At 36.4% G+C, this 25,824-nt stretch overlaps 1 protein-coding gene across 3 annotated transcripts in view; it reads right to left on the bottom strand.

The window, feature by feature from the left end:
• JAK2 (Janus kinase 2) overlaps window positions 1-25,004 on the bottom strand; it is a 90,191-nt gene extending 65,187 nt beyond the window's left edge. For 2 of the 3 annotated variants that reach the window (XM_070480429.1, XM_070480431.1), the window contains exons 1-2: window positions 21,999-22,086; window positions 18,358-18,608 (exon numbers count right to left, since the gene is read on the bottom strand). In XM_070480429.1, coding sequence (XP_070336530.1) covers window positions 18,358-18,583 — 226 coding nt within the window. In that variant the 5' untranslated portion in view covers window positions 18,584-18,608; window positions 21,999-22,086. Of the gene's footprint in view, window positions 1-18,357; window positions 18,609-21,998; window positions 22,087-24,935 lie in introns of those variants that run through there. The other variant, XM_070480430.1, reaches the window with a different exon arrangement.
• Window positions 25,005-25,824: the final 820 nt, after the last annotated feature.

Below are 25,824 nucleotides of genomic sequence, written 5' to 3'. Positions count from 1 at the left end.
AAATCCTAAATTAAACATTTGCAAACAAAATCTAGCAATGTTTCTTAGAAAAAAAATGACAAAGTTCATTTATTTGAAGATTGGAGAGATGGCTAAATTAAGAAAATCTACTAACATAACTCATCAGGATGGTGGCTCAGAGAGTAATAAAAGAATCTGCCTGCAATGCAGGAGACCCAAGTTTGATCTCTGGGTCGGGAAGATCCCCTGGAAAAGGAAATGGCAACCCACTCCAGTATTCTAGCTTGGAGAATTACATGGACAGAGGAGCCTGGCAGGTTACAGTTCATGGGGTCACAAACAGTCAAACACGACTAAGTGACACTTTCGACATCATGATAAGATATTAGAAAAAAGTCTGTAGTTAAATGACAAAATGATAAATTTGAGAAGTAGTGAGCATGCTGATATGTATTTTATCATTCTACACAAAGAATTACTTGAAATATGTTATAATAAAAATCAAGACTCAAAAGGCAAAACCAAAATATTAAAAGTGAAAATGGAAAAAAAAATGGAAATAAGTTATTCACAGTGGAGCAAGTCCACAAGACTAAAAAGCAAGAGAAAGAATGGAAATATTAGTTTACATTGAAGAAAATGTAAATTTAAATTAAGTAATATCACTTTATCCCCATTCACCTATTCACCTAAGAGGGGTAGCATCTAGTGCTGATTGAACTGTAGTGAAAAGGGAACTACACTACGTAATCGCTAGAAACGTAAACTAGCACAACTTCTGAGAAAGTAGTACCTATATAGTTGTGAGAAATAAGTGTCAGTAAAAATTTTAAATGTGTTTTTAAGCCAGCAATCTCTCCTGGGCACTCCTAAAAATGCAGCATAGTAGTGAGAAATTAAAAAGAAATAAAATGTAAATTCAAGAGCAGAAAATATGAAAAAACTGAGGCGGTATACTCCATTCCATGGACCTTTATGAAATTTAATAAAAAGAATGAGTTAGTACCAAGGCAGTTGGTTTGAACATATTTTTCACAATGTATGTGTTCATGAAAAAAGCAAGACACACATAAGAGTGTATAGTATGATTCCATGTTATAAAAGAATGATCTCAAAACCCTAGTGACTCTGTACGACAGGGAGGGGGGTTGTGCATTCCTATATGATTATATGGGGGCTTCCCTGCTGGCTCAGGCAGTAAAGAATCTGCAACGCAGGAGACCCAGGTTCAATCCCGGGGGCAGGAAGATCCCCTGGGGAAGAGAATAGCTACCCACTCCAGTCTTCCTGCTGGAGAATGTGATGGTCAGAGGAGCCTGGTGGGCTACAGTTCACGGGGCAGCAGAGAGTCAGACACGAATGAGCAACTGAGCACACACGGTCACACGACTACGGGGGAAACTTGGAGGATCCACCAAAGATCACAGTCCTAGGTACCAGGATGGGGCTAAGGTAAAAGGAAGATAACAGTACCATGGAGAATAAACTTCTTCCTTTTTTAAAGAATTCATTAAATAAAAACAGTAAGCCCCATGTTAAAAAGAAAGGGAAAGTGGAAAACAGATAAAAGACACTACTGAATACAAAGTGAGGGTCCACCACGTATGCCACTTTGAAACTAGAGAAAAATGGCTTGTTCGTCTCTAAACTTTAAAATAATCGTAAGATGATAGGAAAGAATACTATTCAAATAATTTGAGAAGTAATTATTTTATCTGAGTACTATTTGGATCTAGTCTAATTCTGCATTGAAAAATGCTTTAAACTTGACATTTCTTTTATCTAGAAGGTACCTCTTTCCACAAAACAAGCCACGTTGCCAGTGTTTCAGGTACACACATGAGACACGGTGGGAGTGCATATACCTCAGTCCTACACAGCCGATTCACTTTGCTGTACAGCAGAAACTAACAACACTGTAAAGCAATTATACTCCAATTACCAAAAAAAAACAGTGGGAGATAAAGTTACCCAGGAAGGGAACGTAAAACACCTGATATGAGATTGCCTTGGAAAAAAGTATACTAGGAAGAGAACTTTAGCAAAAAAATCATCATTTAGTTTAAATGTAATCATGCAAATAAAACTGCATATATGGTGCAAAACAGAAAAAGAGACTCAGATGTATAGAACAGACTTGTGGACTCTGGGAGAAGGCGAGGGTGGGATGTTTCAAAAGAACAGCATTGAAACATGTATATTATCTAGGGTGAAACAGATAACCAGCTCAGGTTGGGTACATGAGACAAGTGCTCGGGCCTGGTGCACTGGGAAGACCCAGAGGGATCGGGTGGAGAGGGAGGTGGGAGGGGGGACTGGGATGGGGAATACATGTAAATTCATGGCTAATTCATTTCAATGTATAACAAAAACTACTGTAATGATGTAAAGTAATTAGCCTCCAACTAATAAAAAAAAAAAATTGCATATATGGAACCATTATTCTTAGCATATGATGACAGGCGTATTTTACTGAACAACATAATGTCATGATTTTCAAACAATAGTGTGATTATACAAAGCAGGAAAAGTGAACTCATACTGATGAAACATTAGGATTTTTTAAATGTTGAATAATGATTTCTTAACAGAAGTAAGACTCCAAACCTTAATTATATGTATCAAAATAGGAAAACAAATGTATCCATATAAATTGGCACAAAAGGGTCAGAACAAGGGGATGCACCCCTAAAGGAAAATGGTTAGGTCACAAGGCAAACAAAAGCAAAAGACAGTGCTTACGTCATGTTTAGTCACACCATCTTATTCCAAAATGGCAATTATATATTAATACTTAATTCACATTTTTTCTAACTAGTTCATGTTAATTGGGCTGTTCTAGGAAGAAAGAAAAGGCAGTGACACTGTGTCTGAGATATACATTATACTGAATAGATTCAAAGAAACTTCAAAGTCACTTTTAACTCCTTTTCTTTCCCTACACACTAAGTCCAAATTACTCTTATTTTTATTTAATAAAAAAATTAATTCAAAATGTTTCTTCTTTTCTAAGCCACTACCAAAACTGTGATTCATTTCCATATCATTTTAGACCAAGAACAGTCATCATTCCACTAATATTAACAGTCTCTATTCCATAATATGCACAAGATGGGTATGGAAAATACAAAAATGAAAACACTGCCTAACTTTAAGGCTCTCATAATAGGTGACCCAGAGAAGCCACTAAAGAATTACAAAACAAGAAATTAAGTGCATGATAGTAAAGACCACAAGAAAACACAAAAGTATAGTGTTGAAAAAGATTCTTTCCTAGACAAACTTTTAGTCAGGCTTCTCTGAACCCTCCCCTAAGTACCCCAAAAGTTTATTTCCTTGAAGAATCCATTCCTTGCTAAATGGATTTAAGCAGGATTCCTGCTAAATTTAGCAAGATTTAGCAAGATTTTGCCACCTTTGACATATCTGATCAAATTCTGCACTCCTTTAATCCCCCAGCTGGTATCTGATCACCATGGCCTGCTCAGCAAGAATCACCCCCAGACCTGATGTCTCCTCCAGTAATTTGCGATTCCCCAGTGTCCCCATCCTACTTGCTCCTTGGCTATAAATTTCCACTTTTTCAGACAGTACTCAGAATTAAGCCCACTTCTACACTGGAGTAGCTTTCCTTACTATAATAGTTATTTAAATAAAGTACATCTTTATCACGTTTTGTCTGGCTCAGGTTTTCTTGAGCAAAGGTAAAAAAATGTATCAAGAGGTTCAAGTGAAGTAAAGATAAACAATAGTTGAAGGAATCTGTCACCAGCAGATCTGCAATACAAGAAATACTAAAAGGAGTTCTTTACGCTGAAGGAAAACGATGACAGATGAAAGCATGGAACTGTATGACAAACGAATGGGAAAGAGTAAAAGAACAATAACCATTTAAGTCAATAATAATTTATGTACCTGTGTATTTATGATGTGTACAAAAGTAAAATAGACCAGTAACACCAAATGTGAAAAGAAGTAAACACAGTTAAATTGTTATAAAATTCTTGAATTGTTTGAAAAATAACATGCTAGCTTAATACTGTAATAAGCCAAAAAATGTACACTATAATATCTAGGGTAGCTGTCAAAAGAAAAATACAAAAACCAGTTCAAAAAAAAATCCAATAGAAGAGATAAAGTTAAAAAAAAAAAGAAAAATACTTGATCAACCTAAAAAAGGCAGAAAAGGAGGAAACCTAAAGATACATAAAATAGAAAACAAACAAGGTTATAAACAAAAATACATCAGTAATTCTATTATACATAAATGTAAATGAGCCAATTAAAATACATATTATATCAGTCTGGATTATTAAAAAGAAAACTGTTATTTACAAGGGACATACTTTTAAACAACACAGGTTCGATCCCTGGGTTGGGAAGATCCCCTGGAGGAGGAAATGGCAACCCATTACAGAATTCTTGTCTGGAGAATCTCATGGACAGATGAGTCTGGCGTTGTTACAGTCTATAGGGTTGCAAAGAATCGGGCATGATTGAGTGACTAACACTAATTTAAACAAAAGGATATAGATAGGTTGATGCTAAAAAGTAGGAAAATGATACACCATGCAAACACAAGGCAAAAAAAAAAACCTGATGAGTCAACATTAGCATTAAACTAAGAAAACTTAAAAAGAAAAATTAGTTGAGATAAAAAGGAACACTTCACAGTAATAAGAGAGCCATCTCAACAGGAAGACATAATAATATTAAATGTGTGTTTCACTAATAAAGTGAAAGTGACAGTCGCAAAGTCTTGTCTGACTCTTTGCGACCCATGGACTGTATCCTACAAGGCTCCTTGATCCAAGGAATTCCCCATGCAAGAATGTTGGAATGGGTAGCCATTTCCTTCTCCAAGGCATCTTTCCAACTCAGGGATCAAACCCTGGTCTCCTGCATTGCAGAACAGAAGCTTTACCATCTGAGGCACCAGGGAAGCCCCACTAATTTCAAGGCTCAACAGAATACAAGAAGCAAACACACACAGAACCAGGAGAAACATATGTTCAAATGTCTCATAAATTAGCATAAAGACAAAATAAATAAAGGATATAAAATTTAAAATTAACCCAATTTAGTTTACATTTAGAGAACACTACACCTAGCAAGTCAGACTATATACTATTTTCAAATGCATGTGAAACATTAAACAAGAGAGTAGATAACCTAAGTAACAAGTCTCAAAAAATTTCAGAGGATTGAAATTATATAGAGTACACACTATGAGCATAGAAAATTCTTTTTTTAAAAAATCAGTAACAGAAGGATAATTTTAAAATCCCCCAAAGGAATCAGAATCTGGATGTGCTGCTGCTGCTAAGTCACTTCAGTCGTGTCCGGCTCTGTGCGACCCCACAGACGGCAGCCCACCAGGCTCTCCCATCCCTGGGATTCTCTAGGCAAGAACACTGGAGTGGGTTGCCATTTCCTTCTCCAATGCATGAAAATGAAAAGTGAAACTGAAGTCGTTCAGTAGTGTACGACTCTTAGCGACCCCATGGGCCGCAGCCTGCCAGGCTCCTCCATCCGTGGGATTTTCTAGGCAAGAGTACTGGATGTGCTATATTACCTAAAATGTCCAGTTTTTAACAAAAGGATTATAAGATATGCAAAGAAACAGGAAAGTGTAATCCTTGGACAAGAAAAAAGGAAGGTAACAGACATTGCCTATAAGAAGACCCAGATGTGAGGTTTAACAAAAATTTCAAAGCAGTCGTTATAAATATGTTCAAAGAACTAGAATAAACCTGATTAGAGAAGTAAAGGAAGAGTGACATCAGCAAAAATGGTATATTCTCATACAAAATCAACAACAAAAAACAGTAAACACTGTCGCAATCAACTTCATGAGAACTCTGGAAAACAGTCAAAGATATGCAACAACCAAGCAATTGCTGAGTCAGGAAAAAGAAAATTTTTAAATGGTAGGAAAAATTAGCAGCATTTCTACTTTGCTCTCTGCTCAGGAAGGATTTAGAGATGGCAGCTGGTATTCCCAATTCAAAGCTCTGGTCCACGGCTCTAGAGTTAATAAAGTCAATCTTAATGATTGATTAAATTGCTTTATGATTTAATCAATTAGAACCATTCAATAATTTTAATTTGCTGCCTTCAATGTGCTCAAAGAGCTAAAGGAAGCCATGGACAAAAAACTAAAGGAACCAGGAGAAAGATGTGTAAACAAACAGTATAAAAAGTAAAAATCTGGAACAAAGAAGCACAATACCTGAAATGAAAAATTCACTAGACTGTTTCAAAAACAGGTTTAGATAAAAAAATCAGCTAACTTAAAGATAAGTCAATTAAATTATTTAGTCTGAAGAGCAGGGGAAAATAAGGAAAAAGATGCAGAAAACTAATACACCTGTGGGATACATTTGAGTCTGCCAACATTACATTATGACAGTTTCAGGGATTCGAAGAGAAAGTAGAGAAAAGGAAAGAATATTTCAAAAAATAATGGCCCCAAACTCCCCAAATTTGATGAAAACCATGAACCACAAAAATCCAAGAAGCTGAATGAATTGCACGATGATAAATGCAAACTGATGCACACCGAGACACATTAAAAATCAAACCACCAAAAGACAAATATAAAGAGGACATCAAAAACAGCAAGAGAGAAATGACTCATTGCATACAAGGAATCCTCAATTAGGCATTCTCAGTAAGACTCGTAGCAATTTCTCATCAGAAACCAATATGGCCATGAAGAAATTGGATGACATAATTAAAGAACTCAAAGCAAAAAACGTCAAATGAGAATTTTATATCTGACACAATAATTCTTTAAAGATGAAGTAGAAATTAAGACATTCTAAGATAAACAAAAGCTTAGAGATCTCACTGTTAAAAGGCCAGCTCTAAAGAAATGCTAGAAAGTATTCTACAGGTAGAAATAAGACATTAGACAGTAACTCAAAGTCATGAGAAGAAATTTTAAAACTATGATGAAGATACCTATACATACTACAGGCATAAATGTTAAATAATGCACCCACTTTCAAAAACCCACTTTCAGTTAGGGGTGCCTCAAATAGCTAAACACAGAATTACCATTTGATTCAGCAATGCTGGGTTTATACACAACAGAAATGAAGTCATACATCCACACAAAAACCTGTATACAAACGTTCACAGAAACATTATTCATGATATCTAAAAGTTGTAAACAGTCCAAATGTCCATCAACTGATCAGTGGTTATAGAAGATGTAGTATATCAATGCAATGGTATACTATTCAGTCATGAAAGAATTAAGTACTGATAAGTGATACAACTTCTGCTTTATTGACTATGCCAAACAGTAGTGATCTACTTCTGCTTTATTGACTATGTCAAAGCCTTTGACTGTATGGATCACAATAAACTGGAAAATTATTCAAGAGATGGGAATACCAGACCACCTAACCTGCCTCCTGAGCAATCTGTATGCAGGTCAGGAAGCAACAGTTAGAACTGGACATGGCGTAACAGACTGGTTCCAAATAGGAAAAGGAATACATCAAGGCTGTATATTGTCACCCTGCTTATTTAAGTTATATGCAGAGTATATCATGCGAAATGCTGGGCTGGATGAAGCACAAGCTGGAATCAAGATTGCCAGGAGAAATATCAATAACCTCAGATATGCAGATGACACCACCCTGATGGCAGAAAATGAAGAACTAAAGAGCCTCTTGATGAAAGTGAAAGAGAAGAGTGAAAAACCTGGCTTAAAACTCAACATTCAGAAAACAAAGATCATGGCATCCGGTCCCATCACTTCATGGCAAATAAGACAGGGAAACAATGGAAACAGTGACAGACTTTATTTTGCGGGGGGGTACAAAAAAACTGCAGACAGGGACTGCAGCCATGAAATTAAAAGACACTTGCTCCTTGGAAGAAAAGTTATGACCAACCTAGAGAGCATATTAAAAAGCAGAGACATTACTTTGCCAACAAAGGTCTGTCTAGTCAAAGCTATGGTTTTTCCAGTATGTGTATGGATGTGAGAGTTGGACTATAAAGAAAGCTGAGCACTGAAGAATTGATGCTTTTGAACTGTGGTGTTGGAGAAGACTCTTGAGAGTCCTGTGGACAGCAAGGAGATCAAACCAGTCCATCCTAAAGGAAATCAGTCCTGAATATTCATTGGAAGGACTGATGCTGAAGCTGAAATTCCAATCCTTTGGCCACCTGATGTGAAGCACTGACTCATTGGAAAAGACCCTGATGCTGGGAAAGACTGAAGGCGGGAGAAGAAGGGGATGACAGAGGATGAGATGGTTGGACAGCATCACCGACTCAATGGACATGAGCTTGAATAAACTCCAGGAGTTGGCAGGGATGGACAGGGAGGCCTGGAGAGCTGCAGTCCACGGGGTCGCAAAGAGTCAGACGAGACTGAGCGACTGAACTGAACTGAAGTGATACAACATGAATGAACCTTTTAAACATTATATGAGCATAAGATATCAGTAACAAAAGACCAAATATTGTATGATTCAAATTTATTGAGACAAAAAGGTAAATTTACTGAGACAGAAACTAGACTAGTGGTTGTCTAAGGAACTGGGGAAGAAGAGAGAGTTGGGAAGTGATATCCAATAAGCACAGGAGTTTCTTGAGGGTAGTGATGGCTGGACAACCCTGTGAGGATAACAGACAACACAAAATACTGAACTGTACCTTTTCAAGGGTGAAACATATGACTTTAAATGTATTATATTGAATTATATATCAATAAAGTATTTACAAAAAACAAACATGAGACATTACTTCATACCAACAGGGTATGATTCACTATTAGATGGTACCAAGGGTATTGCCTTGGCTGAATAAATGTCTGAACTACCTCTGGATTGGCCAGAATTGTCAGTATTAAAGAGTAGGACCTGACAACTCTACCTCAAAAACTCCAAAAGGAATTCTCAGATCAAGTCAAAGAAAAAGAGTCATTTGGTTAATTTCCTCACTTTAAAAGAGAGACAAACATACTAACTTGTGTGTCAGTTTCAGCCTATCAATAATGTTGCTATGAACCAGAAGTACCTAAAGACCCACCCAGGACTGAGGTGAGCCTCCACAGACATTTCCCCTTCCAGAGTTAATGCTGTGGCAGGACCAGCTTTTATTGATCTTATTATAATTACAAGGTGCATTTCAGCAAAAATCATCAGGGAACTTTTCAAAGTAGAAAAGAAAGGCCACAACTAGCAACAAAATTGCAAATGGAAAAGCTCACTGGTAAAGGCAAATATACAGTAAAGGTAGGAAATCATCCACACAGAAATATAATATCAAAACAAGCAATTGTGAGAAGAGCACAAACACAGGATATTAGAAATGCATTTAATATTAAAAGATCAGCAACTTAAAACAATCTTGTTTATATACAGACTGCTATTACAAAACCTCATGGTAACCACAAACCAAAAATCTACAATAGATACACACACATAAAAGAAAAAAGAATCCAAACAAAACACTAAAGTTAACCATCAAATCTCAAGAGAACAAAAGAAGGGGAGAAGAAAAAACACCTACAAAAATAAATCCAAAACAATTAATGAAATGGCAATAAGAAACACATAGCGATAATTACCTTTAACATTAACAGATTAAATCCTCCAAACAAAAGACACAGACTGGCTGAATGGAAAAATAGGCTCATACATATGCTGTCTACAAGAGACCCACTCCAGATCTAGAGACTGAAAGTAAGGGGATTAAAAAGGTATTCCATGCAAATGGAAATCAAAAGAAAAATCAAAAGCAATACTCATATCAGACAAAACAGATTTTAAAATAAAGACTGTCATGGGAGACAAAAAAAGAACACTACATGATTATTAAGGGATAAATCCAAAAAGACGACAAAACAACTGTAAATATATATATACCCAACATAGGAGGACCTCAATAAATAAGACAATTACTAACATCCACACAAGAAGAAATTAACAATAACAAAAGATAAAAAGGGAGAAGTTTAATACTTCACTTTTGTCAATGGACAGATCACCCAGACAGAAAACCAATATGGAAACACATGTCTTAACACCTTAAAGCACATGTACTTAACTGATATTTATAGAGTATTCCACCCCAAAGCAACAGAATACATACTCTTCTCAAGTGCACAAGGAACACTCTCCAGGACTGACCACACACTGGCTCACAAAGACAGCCTCGGTAAACTTAACAACATTAAAACCATATCAAGGATCTTTTCCAACCACAACATTATCAGATTAGAAATCAACTATAAGAAAAACTGTTAAAAAAAAAAACAACAAAAATACAAAAAAAAATGCAAACATGTGGAGGCTAAACAACATGCTACTAAGCGGCCAATGAATCACTGAATAAATCAAAGAGGAAATTTTAAAATACTTAAAGACAAATGAAAAACAAAAAGCTTGATAATTCAAAGCCCTTGGGATGCTGCAAAGGAGTTCTAAGATGGGAGTTTACAGCAATATAACCTTACCTCAAGAAACAAGAAAAAATTCAAATAAATGAGCTAATCTTACACCAAAATCAACTAAAGAACAAAATCCAAAGTTAGTAGAAAAAAAGACATCATAAAGATCAGAGAAATAAATGAAATAGAAATGAAAAAAAGAAAAGATTAATGAAACTAAAAGTAGGCTACTTGAAGAGATAAACAAAACTGATACGCCTCTAGCTAATTCATCAAGAAAAAGGAGAGGGCTCAAATCAATAAAATTAAAAATGAAAAAGGAGAAATTACTACACATATCACAGAAATACAAAGAATCGTAAGAGACTACTACAAGCAACTATATGCCAATAAAATGGATGATTTGGGAGAAATGGACTAATTCTTAGAAAGGTACAACTCCTGAAACTGAGGCAGGAAAAAATAGAAAATATGAATAGACTAATCACAAGTAATGAAATTGAAACTGTGATTTAAAAACTCCCAACTAACAAATGTCCAGGACCAGATGGCTTCACAAGTGTATCTATCAAACACCTAGAAAAGAGTTAACGCTTTTACTTCTGAAACTATTTCTAAAACTAGAGAGTAAAACACACTCCCACACTTATTCTGTGAGGCCACCATCATCCCAACACCAACAGAAAACAAGTATCACAAGAAAATTACTCGCTAATATCACTGATGTACATAGATGCAAAAATCCTCAACAAAATACAAGCAGTTCAAATCTAACAATACATTAAAAGGATCATATACCATGATCAAGTGAGATTTACCCCAGGGATGCAAGGATTTTTCAATATCCACGGATCAATCAGTATGAATCATCACATCAACAAACTGAATAATAAAAACCATATGGTCATCTCAATAAATGCAGAAAAATCTTCTGACAAAATTCAACATGCATTCATAACAAAAACTCTCCAGAAAGTGGGACAGAGGGAACATACTTCAACATAATAAGGCCATATATGACAAACCTATAGCTAACATCATACTGAACAGTGAAAAGCTAAAAGCATTTCCTCTAAGATCAGGAATAAGATAAGGATGTCCACTCTCATTACTTTTATTCAACACATTTTTGTAAGTCCTAGGAACAGCAATAGAGAAGAAAAAGAAAGGGAATCCAAATTGGAAAAGAAAAAGTAAGACTGTCACTATTTGCAGATGCCATGATACTATACATAGAAAGCCCCTAAGACACTACTACAAAATTACTGCTGCTGCTGCTGCTGTGCTTCAGTGGTGTCTGACTCTGCGCGACCCCCTAGACAGCAGCCCACCAGGCTCCTCTGTCCCTGGGATTCTCCAGGCAAGAATACTGGAGTGGGTTGCCTTTCCTTCTCCAATGCATGCATGCATGCTAAGTCGCTTCAGTCGTGTCTGACTCTGTGTGACCCCATAGACAGCAGCCCACCAGGCTCCTTTGTCCACAGGATTCTCTAGGCAAGAATACTGGAGTGGGTTGCCATTTACAAAATTACTAGAGCTCATTAAAGAATTAGGTAAAGTTGCAGGATATAAAATTAATACACAGAAATCTATTCTATTTGTATACACTAATAATGAAAGTTCAGAAAGAGAAATTCAAGAAATAATGCCATCTACCATCACATCAGAAAGAATATATATCTAAGAATAAACCTATCTAAAGAGACAAAAGACCTGGACTCCAAAAACTATTAAGAAGCTGATGAAAAAAAAAACTGAAAATGACACAAATGGAAAGATATACCATGTTCTTGGATTGCAACAATTAATAATGTCAAAATGATTCTACCACCCAAGGCAAAACACAGACTCAATGCAATTCCCTATCAAATTACCAATGGCATTTTTTTAGAACTAGAATAAAAAACCTTAAAATTTGTATGGAGACACAGAAGACCCCGAAGAGTCAAAGCAATCTGTGAAAGAAAAACAGAGTTGAAGGAATCAGACTCCCTGACCTCAGATTACTGAATAAAGCTACAATCATCAAAATAGTATGGGACTGGCACAAAAACAGAAAGATAAATCAATGGAACAGGATAGAAAACCCAGAAATAAACCCATGCATCTATAATCAATTAATCTATGATAAAGGAGGCAAGATTATACATTGAAGAAAAGACAGTCTCTTCAATACATGATGCTGGGAAAACTGGACACCTGTATATAAAAAAATGAAATAGAACATTCCTTAACACCATACACAAAAATAAACTGAACTAAAGACCTAAGTGTAAGACCAGATATTATAAAACTAAGAGAAAAACATAGGCAAAACACTCTGACATGACACACAGCAATACCCTTTTCAACACAGCTCCTAAGGTTATAAAAATAAAAATAAGCAAATGGGACCTAATTAAACTCAAAAGCTTTTGCGCAGCAAAGGAAACCATAAACAAAATGAAAAGACAACACACAGAATGAAAGAAAATATTTATGAACTATCTGAAGGACAGGGATTGGTCTCCAAAAATCTACAAATACCTCATGCATAACAACAACAAAAAAATACAATTAAAAAATGGGCAGAAACCTAAACAGGCATTTCTCCAAAGACGACCAAGAGGCACATGAAAAAACACTCAACATCACCAATTATTCAGTTCAGTACAGTTCAGTCACTCAGTCATATCTGACTCTTTGCGACCTCATGAGCCGCAGCATGCAGACCTCCCTGTCCATCACCAACTCCCGGAGTTCACTCAAACTTATCTCCATTGAGTCGGTGACGCCATCCAACTATCTCATCCTCTGTTGTCCCCTTCGCCTCCTGCCCTCAATCTTTCCTAGTTATTAGAAAAGTACAAATCAAAACTATGAGAGATCACCTCACACCAGTCAGAATGGCCATCATCAAAAAATCTACACACAAAAAATGATGAAAAGAGTGTGGAGAAAAAAGAACCTTCTTACATTGTTGGTGGGACTGTAAATTGGTACAGCCACTATGGAGAACCATATGGAGGGTAGGGCTACCATGTAATCCAGCAATACCATTCCTGAGCATATAGCTATCCAGAGAAAAACTGGATAGTCTGAAAGGATACATGCACTGCAGTGTTCACTGCAGCACTGTTTACAACAGCCAAGACACGGAAGCAATCTAAAGGGCCATCAACACAGGAATGGATAAAAAAGATGCCGTACATATATACACCAGAATATTACTCAGCCGTTGAAAAGAATGAAACAATGCCATTTGCAACAACATGGATAGAACTAGAAATTACCATACTAAGTAAGTCAGAGAAAGACAAGTATCACATGATATTGTTTATATGCGGAATCTAAAGAAATTATGCAAATGAATTTATTTACAAAACAGAAAGAGACTCAGAGTACTTAAGAGCTACCTAAGGGGAAGGGTAGGGGAGAGGGATAGAATCAGAGTCTGGGATTTACATGTACACAGATAACCAACAAGGACCTACTGTATACTGCAGGGAACTCTGCTCAAGACTCAGACTCAAGACTCTGCTTAATAACCTAAATGGAAATGGAAAAATAATTTGAAAAAGAATAGATACATATAAATGTCAAACCAAATCACTCTGCTATACACCTGAAACTAACACAACATGTTAATCAACTATATTCCAATATAAAGTTAAAAAAAAATTTAAAGCTATCAGATGCTTATCAATACACACAAACACCCTAGTGCTATGGTAAGAACTGAGTAACACATAAAATAATTAGGTGTTTTATGTAAACAAGGAGAATAAATTTCAGCCAGCTGAAAAGAAGTGAATGGGCTACAACTGTAACATTAACTTCATATTCTCATTTTAACTGAGAACAGAATAAAAGTCACTTTAAAAAATACATTTCCTTTAAGCATTTTTTTTTACAATTAGAAGTTATAACAGATCAAGATTCTTCATTAAATACAAATACCTCTATTAAAACTGTTATTTTGTAACTTAATATAAATTATTTTATCATCAAAGCTATACCTAACAAAAAGGTCATTCAATAAAGGGCATTTGGGGATGGGAATGGAAAGGAATTTGAAGATAACAGATATGTGAGTAGGTAGTCAAGAAAGTCTAACTGGTAAAGGGCTCAGAGAGAGGTGGAAGGATTCCAAAAGATAACTCTTTGGACCTCTTTTGTCTAAATGCTGCTGTTTCTACACTAGAGATAATTATCTCATATCTTTAACATAAAACTTGTCAAGGCTGTAGATATGATATCAGAATAATTTATGACTTTTTTAAGGTAAAGTGCCAAATATATTGTACTATTTATATATTTTCTTACCACTTAGCATGTGCTGTTTTACTAAGTTTTTTTTTAATATCATCAAGTTTAGACTGTCATACCCCTAACCTTATTTTTCCTATAAGCCCTGTGGTTTTTACAGCACAATTCTGCAGAACACAGTGTCTTTTAGGAACACATATTTCACACCATAACATAACTGACTACATCTTGAAAAAAGAGACACAAATATCCGTAATTTGTAGAGACACAGATAACTTAGTTATCTATAACTAAGCCACACAAGGGTAGAAAAGCAACTGGCGTAAGGTGATATTTAACCTTACGACCTGGTAACACCGTCAAATACAATCACATTGGGAGAATATGTTTCAACATATGAAAGTGAATGTTTGTGTCCTTCTCCCAAAACCTACAGCATTCTATTCCTGGCCCTCCAAAAATAATATCCTTTCACATTCAAAATATATTCATTCCATCCCAACAGTCCTAGAAGTTTTAATAACTCATTTCCTCATCAACTCAAAGTCTGAGTTCAAAGTCTCATCTAAATATCATTTAAATCAGATGTGGATGAGACTCAAGCAAGGCTTCAGCAGTATGTGAACTGAGAACTTCCAGATGCACAAGCTGGGTTTAGAAAAGGCAGAAGAGCCAGAGATCAAATTGCCAGTATATGTTGGATCATGGAGAAAGCAAGGAAGTTCCAGAAAAATACCTACTTCTGCTTCACTGACTATGCTAACACCTTTGATTGTGGATCACAACAAACTGTGGACAATTCTTTTTTTTTTTCCATTTTGTTAAAACTTTATTATGAAAATCCACTTAAATAGGTGAACTACTTGAAGTGACTTTTCCCATTTTGGATTTGAAGAGGTCTTAAGCTTAGAACCACTTAGAATAGAATCCAAGAGGACAAGCGAGAGGGCAGAGCCCTCAAAGCAGGTGGGAGGCGACACTGGGGGGGAACCTGGGGCCTGACTTGCACCCCCAAACCCGCCCTCCACCTGAGATGCACACCCCACTGTACAGGAAGTGCCTGTGAGGCCGGCCCAGCAGCCACGGCTCAGAGACCTGTGGACAATTCTTTAAGAGATGGGCATACCAGACCACCTTACTTGCCTCCCAAGAAATCTGTATGCAGGTCAAGAAGCAACAGTTACAGCCAGACATGAAACAACAGACTGCTTCAAAATCGGAAAAGGAGTACAACAGGGCTGTACACTGTCACCCTGCTTCTTTACCTTCTATGCTGAATACATCATGTGATACGCCACACTGGATGGATCACAAGCTGGAATCAAGACTGCCAGGAAGTAATACTAACAACCTCAGTATGCAGACACTACTACTCTAATGGCAGAGTGAGGAGGAGCTAATCAGCCTCTTGATGACAGTGAAAGAGGAGAATGAAAAAAGCTGGCTTAGAACTCAACATTCAAAGACCAAAGATCATGGCATCCAGTTCCATCGCCTCATGGCAAATAGAAAGGAAAAAGTGAAAGCAGTGATATATTTTATTTTCTTGGGCTCCAAAATCACTGCAGATGGTGAGCCTAGCCATGAAATTGAAAGATGCTTGCTCTTTGGAAAAAAAGAGACACAAACTCTGGTGGAATAAGCATCTTCACCAAAGCATCTTCGGTGTCATAAGCTATGACAAACCTAGACATCATATTAAAAAGCAGAGACGTCCCTTTGTCAGCAAAGCTCTGTATAGTAAAAGCTATGATTCTTCCAGCAGTCGTGTACAGATGTGAGAGTTAGACTATAAAGAAGGCTGAGTGCCAAAGAACTGATGTTTTCGAATTGTGGTTCTGGAGAAGACTTGTGAGAGTCCCTTGGACAGCAAAGAGATCAAACCAGTCAATCCCAAAGGAAATCAATCCTGAATATTCATTGGAAGGACTGACACTGAAGCTCCAATACTCTGGCCATCTGATGAGAAGAGCCAACTCATTAGAAAAGACCCTGATGTTGAGAAAGATAGAAGGCAGGAGGAGAAGGGAATGACAGAGGTTGGATGGCATCACCGACTCAAAGGACATGAGTTTGAGCACACTCTGCAAGATGATGAAGAATACGGAAGACTGGCGTGCTACAGTCCATGGGGTCGCAAAGAGTCAGACATGACTTAGCGACTGAACAACAACAAGGTACAATTCATCCTGAGGTTCTCCAGCTGTAAACCTATGAAATCAAATTATGTGTTTCTAAAATATAATGGTGGAAAAGGCATGAGACAGATGTTCCCATTCCAACAGGCATAGGACAGATATTTCCATTCCAAAAGAAGAAATGAGTGACAAGTCTCAAATAAATCCAAAACCTAGTAAGGCAAATTCCATTAGACCTTAAGGCTCTAACTTGATACTCTGCCTTCCAGACCCACTGAAGAAGAGAGCCCGCCTGCAGGGCATACCAGGGCAACATTCCTGCCCCTCCAGCTTTGCTGGGCAGAAGCTGGGCACCAAAGACTCCTGGCAGCCCTGCCCCATGCTTCCCTTCTTTGAAATCTAGGTGGAGTCAGACATGCCTCCAGGGCCTTTGCATTCTCCACTAATGGAGACACTTATTCCACCAGTTTGCTATCTGCACCCCGCTGAGGGATAACTGCCACACTAGGGGCTGCCAGAACCATATCAAGGGCAGCCAAGGAGTTCAGCAACAACATTAATTTTCAAACATAAGCAGTTATGAGGACTCAAGCCACACCTTCAACCCTTCGCTTAGTAATGACTTGAAGTAAATACCCAATTTTATTGCTCATAAGTTCTACATTCTACAAAGCACTAAAACATGAACATAACTCAGCCAAGTTCTTTGACCCTTTATAACAAGGATCACTTGTCTTTCAGTTTCCAATAACATGGTCCTTATTTCCATCTGAGATCTTAGAATGGTCTTTATGGAACACAACTCTACCAATATTCTGCACAGGATTGCACCAGTGTTCTCTAAGAAATTTCTTTTCTTACAACTCTGCTTCTTTCTTTCCAAGTCCTCACCAGAATCTCCTTTAAAGATCTGTTTCCAACAGTGTAGACTTTTTCTAGCATGCACCTCAAAACTCTTCCATTACTCATTACCCAGTCCCAAAGCCACTTTTACAGTTTTAGGAATTTGTTACGGCCCTTCCACTTCTCAGTATCAATTGCTGTTTTAGCTCATGCAGGATCCTCTAAGAAAATTACCATAGATGAAGTGGTTTATAAAAAACAGAAACATATTTCTCACATTTCTAGAGGTTGGGAAGTACAAAATCAAGGTGCTAGCAGATGTGGTGTCTAATAAGGACCCAATTCCTGGTTCATAGATGATTCATTTTCTTATTCATCTTCTTGTTATGTCCACACATGGCATGAGGGGCCAAGGACTCTCAGTGATCTCTTTAATAGAGGTACTAGTCCCCCTGATGAGGGGTCCACTTTCATGACTGATTCATCTGGAAAGCCCCACTTCCAAAGTCATCACACTGGAGGAGTAGGTCACAACACGAATTTGGGGGGGAACACACTCATTCTATACCACTAGCTCAACACAGAATTTACCTTATATTCTACTTTAGTAATTTTCTCATTTTATATGCATATGAAAACACTTGTCAGTCATAGAAGCATAAAAAATATATTACACAGGTACATTGGGTTAGAGTATAATAAACCAAGCATATATTAATAAGAAGAAAAACACTGTTTTTTAATACTTACCACAAGCTTTAGAAGCAGCAACACAAATTTCTTCAGCAACATACTCTCCAGTTGGAAACTTCAGATAATCCCCCTCAGCTTTCCCAAGGGAATGATAAAGATAGACCTGTAGGACTGGATCTATTTGCTTCACAGAACTAGCATTTCCAGAAATATCACCATTCTGATGTACAGGGGATGTGGATGTTTCTTCCATTTCTATCATTGTAAGGCAAGCCATTCCCATGCACAGTTGTTTTCAGAACATTTGCCTGTAAGAGAAACCAAAGTTACTAATCAAAGTGATACTGATAAGTTATCCTTCATATATAAAAAGTCTTTACTGATAGCATCGACTTTATCAAATCCACTAATTGAGTAAGTATCATGCACATGCATTTCTCAGAGATACTGAAGGTTTTGTTCTAGATCAGTGCAATAAAATAAGTCACACCAATTTTTTAGTTTCCCAGTACATATACAAGTTATATTTACACTATACTGTACTCTATGAAGTGTACAATAGCATTATATCTTTAAAAAAATCCACTGTACATATCTTAACTGAAAATGCATTATTATTGTTAACCATCACGTGAAACTTCAGCAATTTGTAATCTTTCTACAATAGTAACTCTCAAAAGGATATAAGATAAATACTGAAGAAAGAAAAAACCTGGCAATCTGAATTCAGTAATTTTTAAAAGAATAATAAATCTTGACTGAGTTTAGGAATTCCCTGGTGGTCCAGTGGTTAGGGCTTGGCATTTGCTGTCAGTCCTATAGCCCAGGTTTGATTCCTGGTCAGGGAACTAAGAACACAAGCTATGTGGTTCAGCCAAAAAAAAAAATCTTGACTGAATTATTTATACCAGAAATGCAAGGTTAACTGAACAATCAAAATTCAATCAATAAAATTTACTACATTACTAGAATAAATGAGAAAAGTAACATATGATCATTTCACTAAATGCCAAAACTGAACTAAAATTCTACAATAGTTTGTGATAAAAACTCAGCAAACTAGGTTTAAAAACAAATGTGTGATTAAGAGTAACTACAAAAGACCTAAAATTAATAACTTAATGGCAAAATATCAAACTTCTTTTTCCTGAATTCAAAAACTTAATATGCATGTCTAAAATCATGTCTTCTAATCAATATTGTAGTGCAGGTCCTGGACAGTGCAATATGGCAAAAAAAAGAAAAGAAATAAAAGGTAAAACTATCATTATTCACACATGATATGACTGCATACATAGAAAATTTAAAAGAATCTAAAAATTATTAAAGTGAGCTTATAAGATCACAAGATACAAAACCAATATGTAAAAATCTACTGCAATTCCCATATGCCAGAACCAAGTAAAAAATGAACATTCTAAACTGACATAATTTATAACAGGAATCAAAAAGTCAAATATGTAGGAACAAATTTATTGAAATATCTGTAGGAACTCTGTAACAAAAACAAATGAAAACATTGTTAGAAGAAAAAAAAAGGTCAGAAAATTTGAATAGATATTTTTCTAAAGAAGACATACAGATTGCTAATAGAAACATGAAAAGATACTCAACATCACTAATTATTAGAGAAATACATATCAAAACAATGAAGCATCACCTCACACCTGTCAGAATCACCATCATCAAAAATTCTACTAATAATAAATGCTAGAGAAGATGGAGGAAAAAAGAATTCTACTACAATGGTGGTGGGCATATACATTGGTGCAGTCTCTATGGAAAAAAGTGTAGAGTTTCCTCAAAAAACTAAAAATAGAATAACCATATAATCCAGCAATTCCACTCCTGGGTACATATTCAGAAAAACCAACAACACTAATATGAAAAGCTACAAGCACCCCTACATTTATAGCAGCACTGTTTTTAGTTTTTCTTCTTCTATTTGCCATGAAGTGATGGGACTAGATGCCACGACCTTAATTTTTTGAATGCTAAGTTTTAAGCCAGCTTTTTCACTCTCCTCTTTCACCCTCATCAAGAGGCTCTTTAGTTCCTAAGACATACACACTATCCTGTATAAAATAACATGGATACACTGTACAGCACAGGGAATTATAGCTGTTATCTTATACCAACTTTCCATGGAGTACAATCTGTAGAAGTACTGACTCACTACGCTGTACACCTGGGACTAACATTGTTAATCAACTACATTTTATGACAAATACAAAAAATAAAAGCAAAGAACAGAACATGGTGGTCGACAATGATAGGAAAGTCAGTGTTGTCCAGATATTGATTGTTCTCCAAATTGATCTATAGATTCAACACAATCCCAGTTACAATTTTAGCAGCTTACTCCATGGAAATTTACAAGCTAAAATCTATATGAAAAACAAAAAGGACTTACAATAGCCAAGATAATCTTGAAGAGCAAAATAGAGAATTTATACTACCAGACACCAAGATTTATTATAAAGTCAGAGTAATTAAGTCAGGTTGGTAGTGGAATAACTACAAATAAATAGGCAAATGAAACAGAATGCAAAAAAAAAAAAATCCTCACATATGGTCACCTAATTAGAAAAAATGCCTCACTACATTTCAGTGGAGAAGAAATGATTATTTTTTCAATAAATGTTTCTCAGTCAACTGGCTATTCATATAGGAGGCGGAAAAAAAAAAACAGAAAAGAACTTTGACCTCAACTTTATACCATACATAAGTACTAATTTGCGATGGATAATTGACCAATATGCATAAGGAATAAACTTTTTCTGGAACCAACAAACATTTCAGAGAAATGGAGAACATCTTCATGACAACAGAAACTTATCTTTCAATAATAAAATAAGAGAGGGACAACATTTGAACACACTTAAAAAAAAATCACTGCAGACAGTGACTACAGTCATGAAATTAAAAGACACTTGCTCCTTGAAAGAAAAGCTATGACAAACCTAGACAGAGTATTAAAAAGCAGAGACATCACTTTGCCAACAAAGGTCTGTAGAGTCAAAGATACGGTTTTTCCAGTCATCATGTATGGATGGGAGAGTTGGACTATAAAGAAGGCTGACTATCGAAGAATTGATGCTATCGAACTATGGTGCTAGAGAAGACTCTTTAGAGTCCCTTGGACTGCAAGGAGATCAAACCAGTCAATCCTAAAGGAAAACAACCCTGAATATGCTTTGGAAGAACTGAAGCTGAAGCTCCAATACTTTGGCCATGTGATGTGAAGAGTCAAATCACTGGAAAAGACCCTGATGCTGGGAAAGTCTGAGGGCAGGAGAAAAAGGGTATGACATACAATTAGATGGTTGGATGGCATCACCGACTCAATGGACATGAGTTTGAGCAAACTCAAGGAGACAGTGAAGGACAGGGAAACCTGGCATGCTGCAGTCCATGGGGTCTCAAGGAGTCGGACATGACTTAGTGACTGAACAACAACAAAAGGAGATACAAAATTGTCCAAAAGCACTTATGAATAACTACTGAATATCACTAATCACTAGGGAAATACAAATTAAAACCATAAGATACCTTAACACACCCTTTAAAATGGAAAATTTAATACCAAATGTTTAAAAAATTGTAGAGAAACTGGAACTCTCATTGCTGGTGGGAATGTTAAATTGAACAAACACTTTGCAAAAATGTTCAGCACTTTCTTACAAAGTTATACATACATTCACACCGCGATCCAACAAGTCCACTCCTTGGTAATTTAGCTATAAAGTGCACGTTTTTTTCCTTGCTACTTCCTCCTTCAGGATACCTGGAATGAAGACACAGTAGTGAAGCTATACAATGACTTTCTTGCAACCACAAGGTAACCATGAGGATGGAAATCAATGCAAAGTTTGGAAGAACAGAAAGATGGCAGGTAACTAGTTTCTTGACAACCAGGGAGTCACTAAGTCCAACAGAGAGAAACAATAAATCCAATACTATTTGCAAGGCTTCCCTGGTGGTTCAGTGGTAAGAATCCTCCTGCCAATGCAGGAAATGCAGGTTCAATCCCTGTGTCAGGAAGATCCCCTGGAGTAGGAAATGGCAACCCACTCTAGTATTATTGCCTGGGAAATTCCATGGACAGAGAAGCCTGGCAGGCTACAGTCCATGGGGTCACGAAAGAGATTATTTCTATATTCCAGTTATCTGCAGCCAAATCAAATCAAAACTGATGTCCTTCTCCAGATTTCAACTCTTCCTACAATCTAAAACATTTTAGTAAATAAGTTAATCTTTCCTTTGAATTTCTGCCCTTCCAGGGCTCTCCTATCTTGCATTTACAATAAATGCTATTTGCATTCAAACCAAGTCAAGAAGATATGCTATCTGCAAGATTGTAAAGATTAAGTCAAAAGGATTTCACAGAAAAGTATGCTTATTTTTTTAAAGAAATATGTTCAAAAAGGCATTCTCTCACCAGCTTCAAATCTGAGGTCTGATTTTAGCAGCTTCAAAAGAAGCAAAAGAATTTCTTCTGCTTTAACAGAAGCAAAAGAAATTGCTGAGGCACAGCATAGGAAGCCTGTTGGATCTCATGTAGTTTCTTAGCTCAAAATCACAAACTCGTAAGCAAAAAGTTACGATCAGAAAATCTGTAACACAGCAAATCCTTTCCTTTCCCTTGTGTACTTGGTCCATAAGAGCATTCTAGAAGACAAACGGTTATTTTCTCCATAATCCCTTACCCTCAACTGCTGCTGCTGCTGCTAAGTTGCTTCAGTCATGTCCGACTCTGTGATACCCCATAGACAGAAGCCCACCAGGCTCCCCCGTCCCTGGGATTCTCCAGGCAAGAGCACTGGAGTGGGCTGCCATTTCCTTCTCCAATGCATGAAAGTGAAAAGTGAAAGTGAAGTCGCTCAGTGGTGTCCGACTCTCAGCGATCCCATGGACTGCAGCCTTCCAGGCTCCTCCGTCCATGGCATTTTCCAGGCAAGAGTACTGGAGTGGGTTGCCATTGCCTTCTCCGTACCCTTAAATACTGAACCTAAAAAATTCATTGAGAATAGTTTGAGAAAAGTACAGAAGTTATTATTAAAGGTGCTGGGACTAATATCTAAATACAACTTCTCACTATTCATGCTCATACAGATTCTCATTTTGCCTCTTTAATTTAAAATGAAACTGTATGGCTAGGAGTGAATCATATGGCATTTGAATTACGTACCAATAAAAATTTTTAAAATATATGTATTTTTAGGAAAAATAGAAATGTTAAAACAATTACCCCAGATACATGTTTAGCATTAAAACAAGTAAACTTCTGTTGTCTTCATCTCTTTGTGTTTCTACTAGTTTGTCCATTTCTATCATATATTTGGCTATCCAAACATACTTTTCACTTCACATTTGATCAATTACGTCTAATGCAATACCTCTCTAAACAATAAGCAAACATCCAAGTGTGGGGACAGCCAAGACAATTACATAACATAAACTGCACAAGGGCAGAGACAGTGCAGCCTGAACTCCCTGTCAGAAACGGTAATAGGAACATCATGTTTTCAACAGAAATGATCAGTGAATAAGAATTTGGATCTACTTCTCAGTAATTATTGTTCTAAAAAGTTCTCAGATATGAAACAATACATATATTGTTTCAAAACATTTAACAGAATACATACAGTGAAATGACTGGGCTATGCATAAACCTAGCTCAACCACCAAATGTGCATAAGGGAAAGGGAGGAATCCTTCCTCAATCTGAGCTGACTGAGTGACTAGGTATACACAAAGTGCCAAGATAGGTAAAAAGAGTAAGAAAGAAGAAATGAATTTTAGATATTTACAGTCAGAAGCACCTATAAGATAATTAAAAGGAATATTTGTAGTAACTGGCTTGATACATGAGTAGTTAAGAATGATTTCTTAATTTGGGGTTTGAGAGGCTGGGTATCCAGTATTATAATTCACAGAATAGAACATATGGAATACAAGGATAGTTTGGGAAGAATGATTAATTCAATTTGGCATAAAATGAACTGAGTTACCTATGATATATACAGACTGAGACATTCTAAAGGCAGCTAGATTTATGCAGGCTAAGGGGAACATAATGTGCTTTTGTGACAGATTTCATAGTCAGTATAAATAAAGGTAGCTATAGCCATAGACATATATGACGTCCAGATATAAGGTATGAGGTAGGAAGAGAAGATGATAGATCAAATCCTTGAGGTCACAACATTTAAGTGCTATCCAGAAACATCATGGATGGAGGGCATAAAGGAGAATGTAGCAAAGATCTTGAAAATAAATGACCAGAAATAGAAGAAAACTAGAATTGACTGTATAAAAATTGATTAGTGTGTATATTTTAATAAAAATATGGTTTCCTTTAGGAAAAAAACAGAAGAGAAGAATTATCTATGAGAATTATCAAACATCATGAAGAAGTAAAATAAGAAACAGAAGGAAGAAAAATCTGCTGAATTTGGTAATTAAGAAGTAAAGACCACCTATAGGGAGAGAATCCGAGGGTCAAGGATGGCTTTTTCTTTTCATTTGGTTTCATTATTTTGAGTTCTCTAATCTCAAGCATGGTTTTCAAGTTAGGACTATTACCCAAAAGAATATAGGCATTCCCAAACATTCAAAAATGCAAAGTTTACCTCCAAAGCAACATTGAAGTCGTAAGATGTAAGACACCACACCAGAAGAGTAAATCCAAAAAGAGGATGATATCAGGTCCAGAAAAATAGATCTAAACCTGGAAAGTAATAAAGTAAAGTTAAAGAAAGTTCAACGGCAGGCCTGAGGCACACTCAGAGCAGATACGAGCAGAGGAGCTCTAGAAGGAAGATTTCAGAAAAGAGTGACTGTTAGACTGCTTGCTGTGATTAGTTCAAAACAAAACAAAACACCCAAAGTGGACATGATAAAGGAAAACAGTGAAAGGAAAAAAAGGCAATTCTAGTGGGAGAAAACTTTATAAGAAAGGAGATGAAATTATAGCATATTTCCAGGCTCTATAATAAACAATCCTCAGTATAACATAAACATTGTTGTGTTAACTATGGGTACTGAACAGAACATAAATGTTAGTCTGAACATAAAATACCAGAGGCTGAGACGTGAAAGCAGGCAGGGAAGCTAAAGCAAAGCTTGGGACAGAAACACTATCCTTAGACTCTGAGAAATCAACAAATAATGCCAATGGCTGCTGGAACAAGAAATAAAGTTACAAATGTATTACCATAGGTTACAATGACAGCCAATATAAGAAATAAAATAGTGAAACCTGTAATCTGAAGAGAAGAGGAGGAACATGGTGGTATAGGTAAAACAGGGACTGAACTACCAGAAGTTAACAGTTAAAACTGTCTCCCTCTGGAGAAAAGGGTTAAAGTTGGAAGCACAGAGTTTTTCACTGTAACTGGATTGTCCTACATTATTAATGCTTCTGTGTGATCTGACTTTTTAAACTAATATAAATGAAACATCTAAGGGAAAAAAAATTATGAAAGTAATCAGGAAATAAGAAAATCATGGTGGCACGGG

This window comes from Odocoileus virginianus, chromosome 18 (genome assembly GCF_023699985.2).
Source record: "Odocoileus virginianus isolate 20LAN1187 ecotype Illinois chromosome 18, Ovbor_1.2, whole genome shotgun sequence".
Lineage (NCBI taxonomy): Eukaryota > Metazoa > Chordata > Mammalia > Artiodactyla > Cervidae > Odocoileus > Odocoileus virginianus.
Note: the sequence above shows the minus strand (reverse complement) of the source record. Positions and strands in the feature narration are given on the sequence as shown.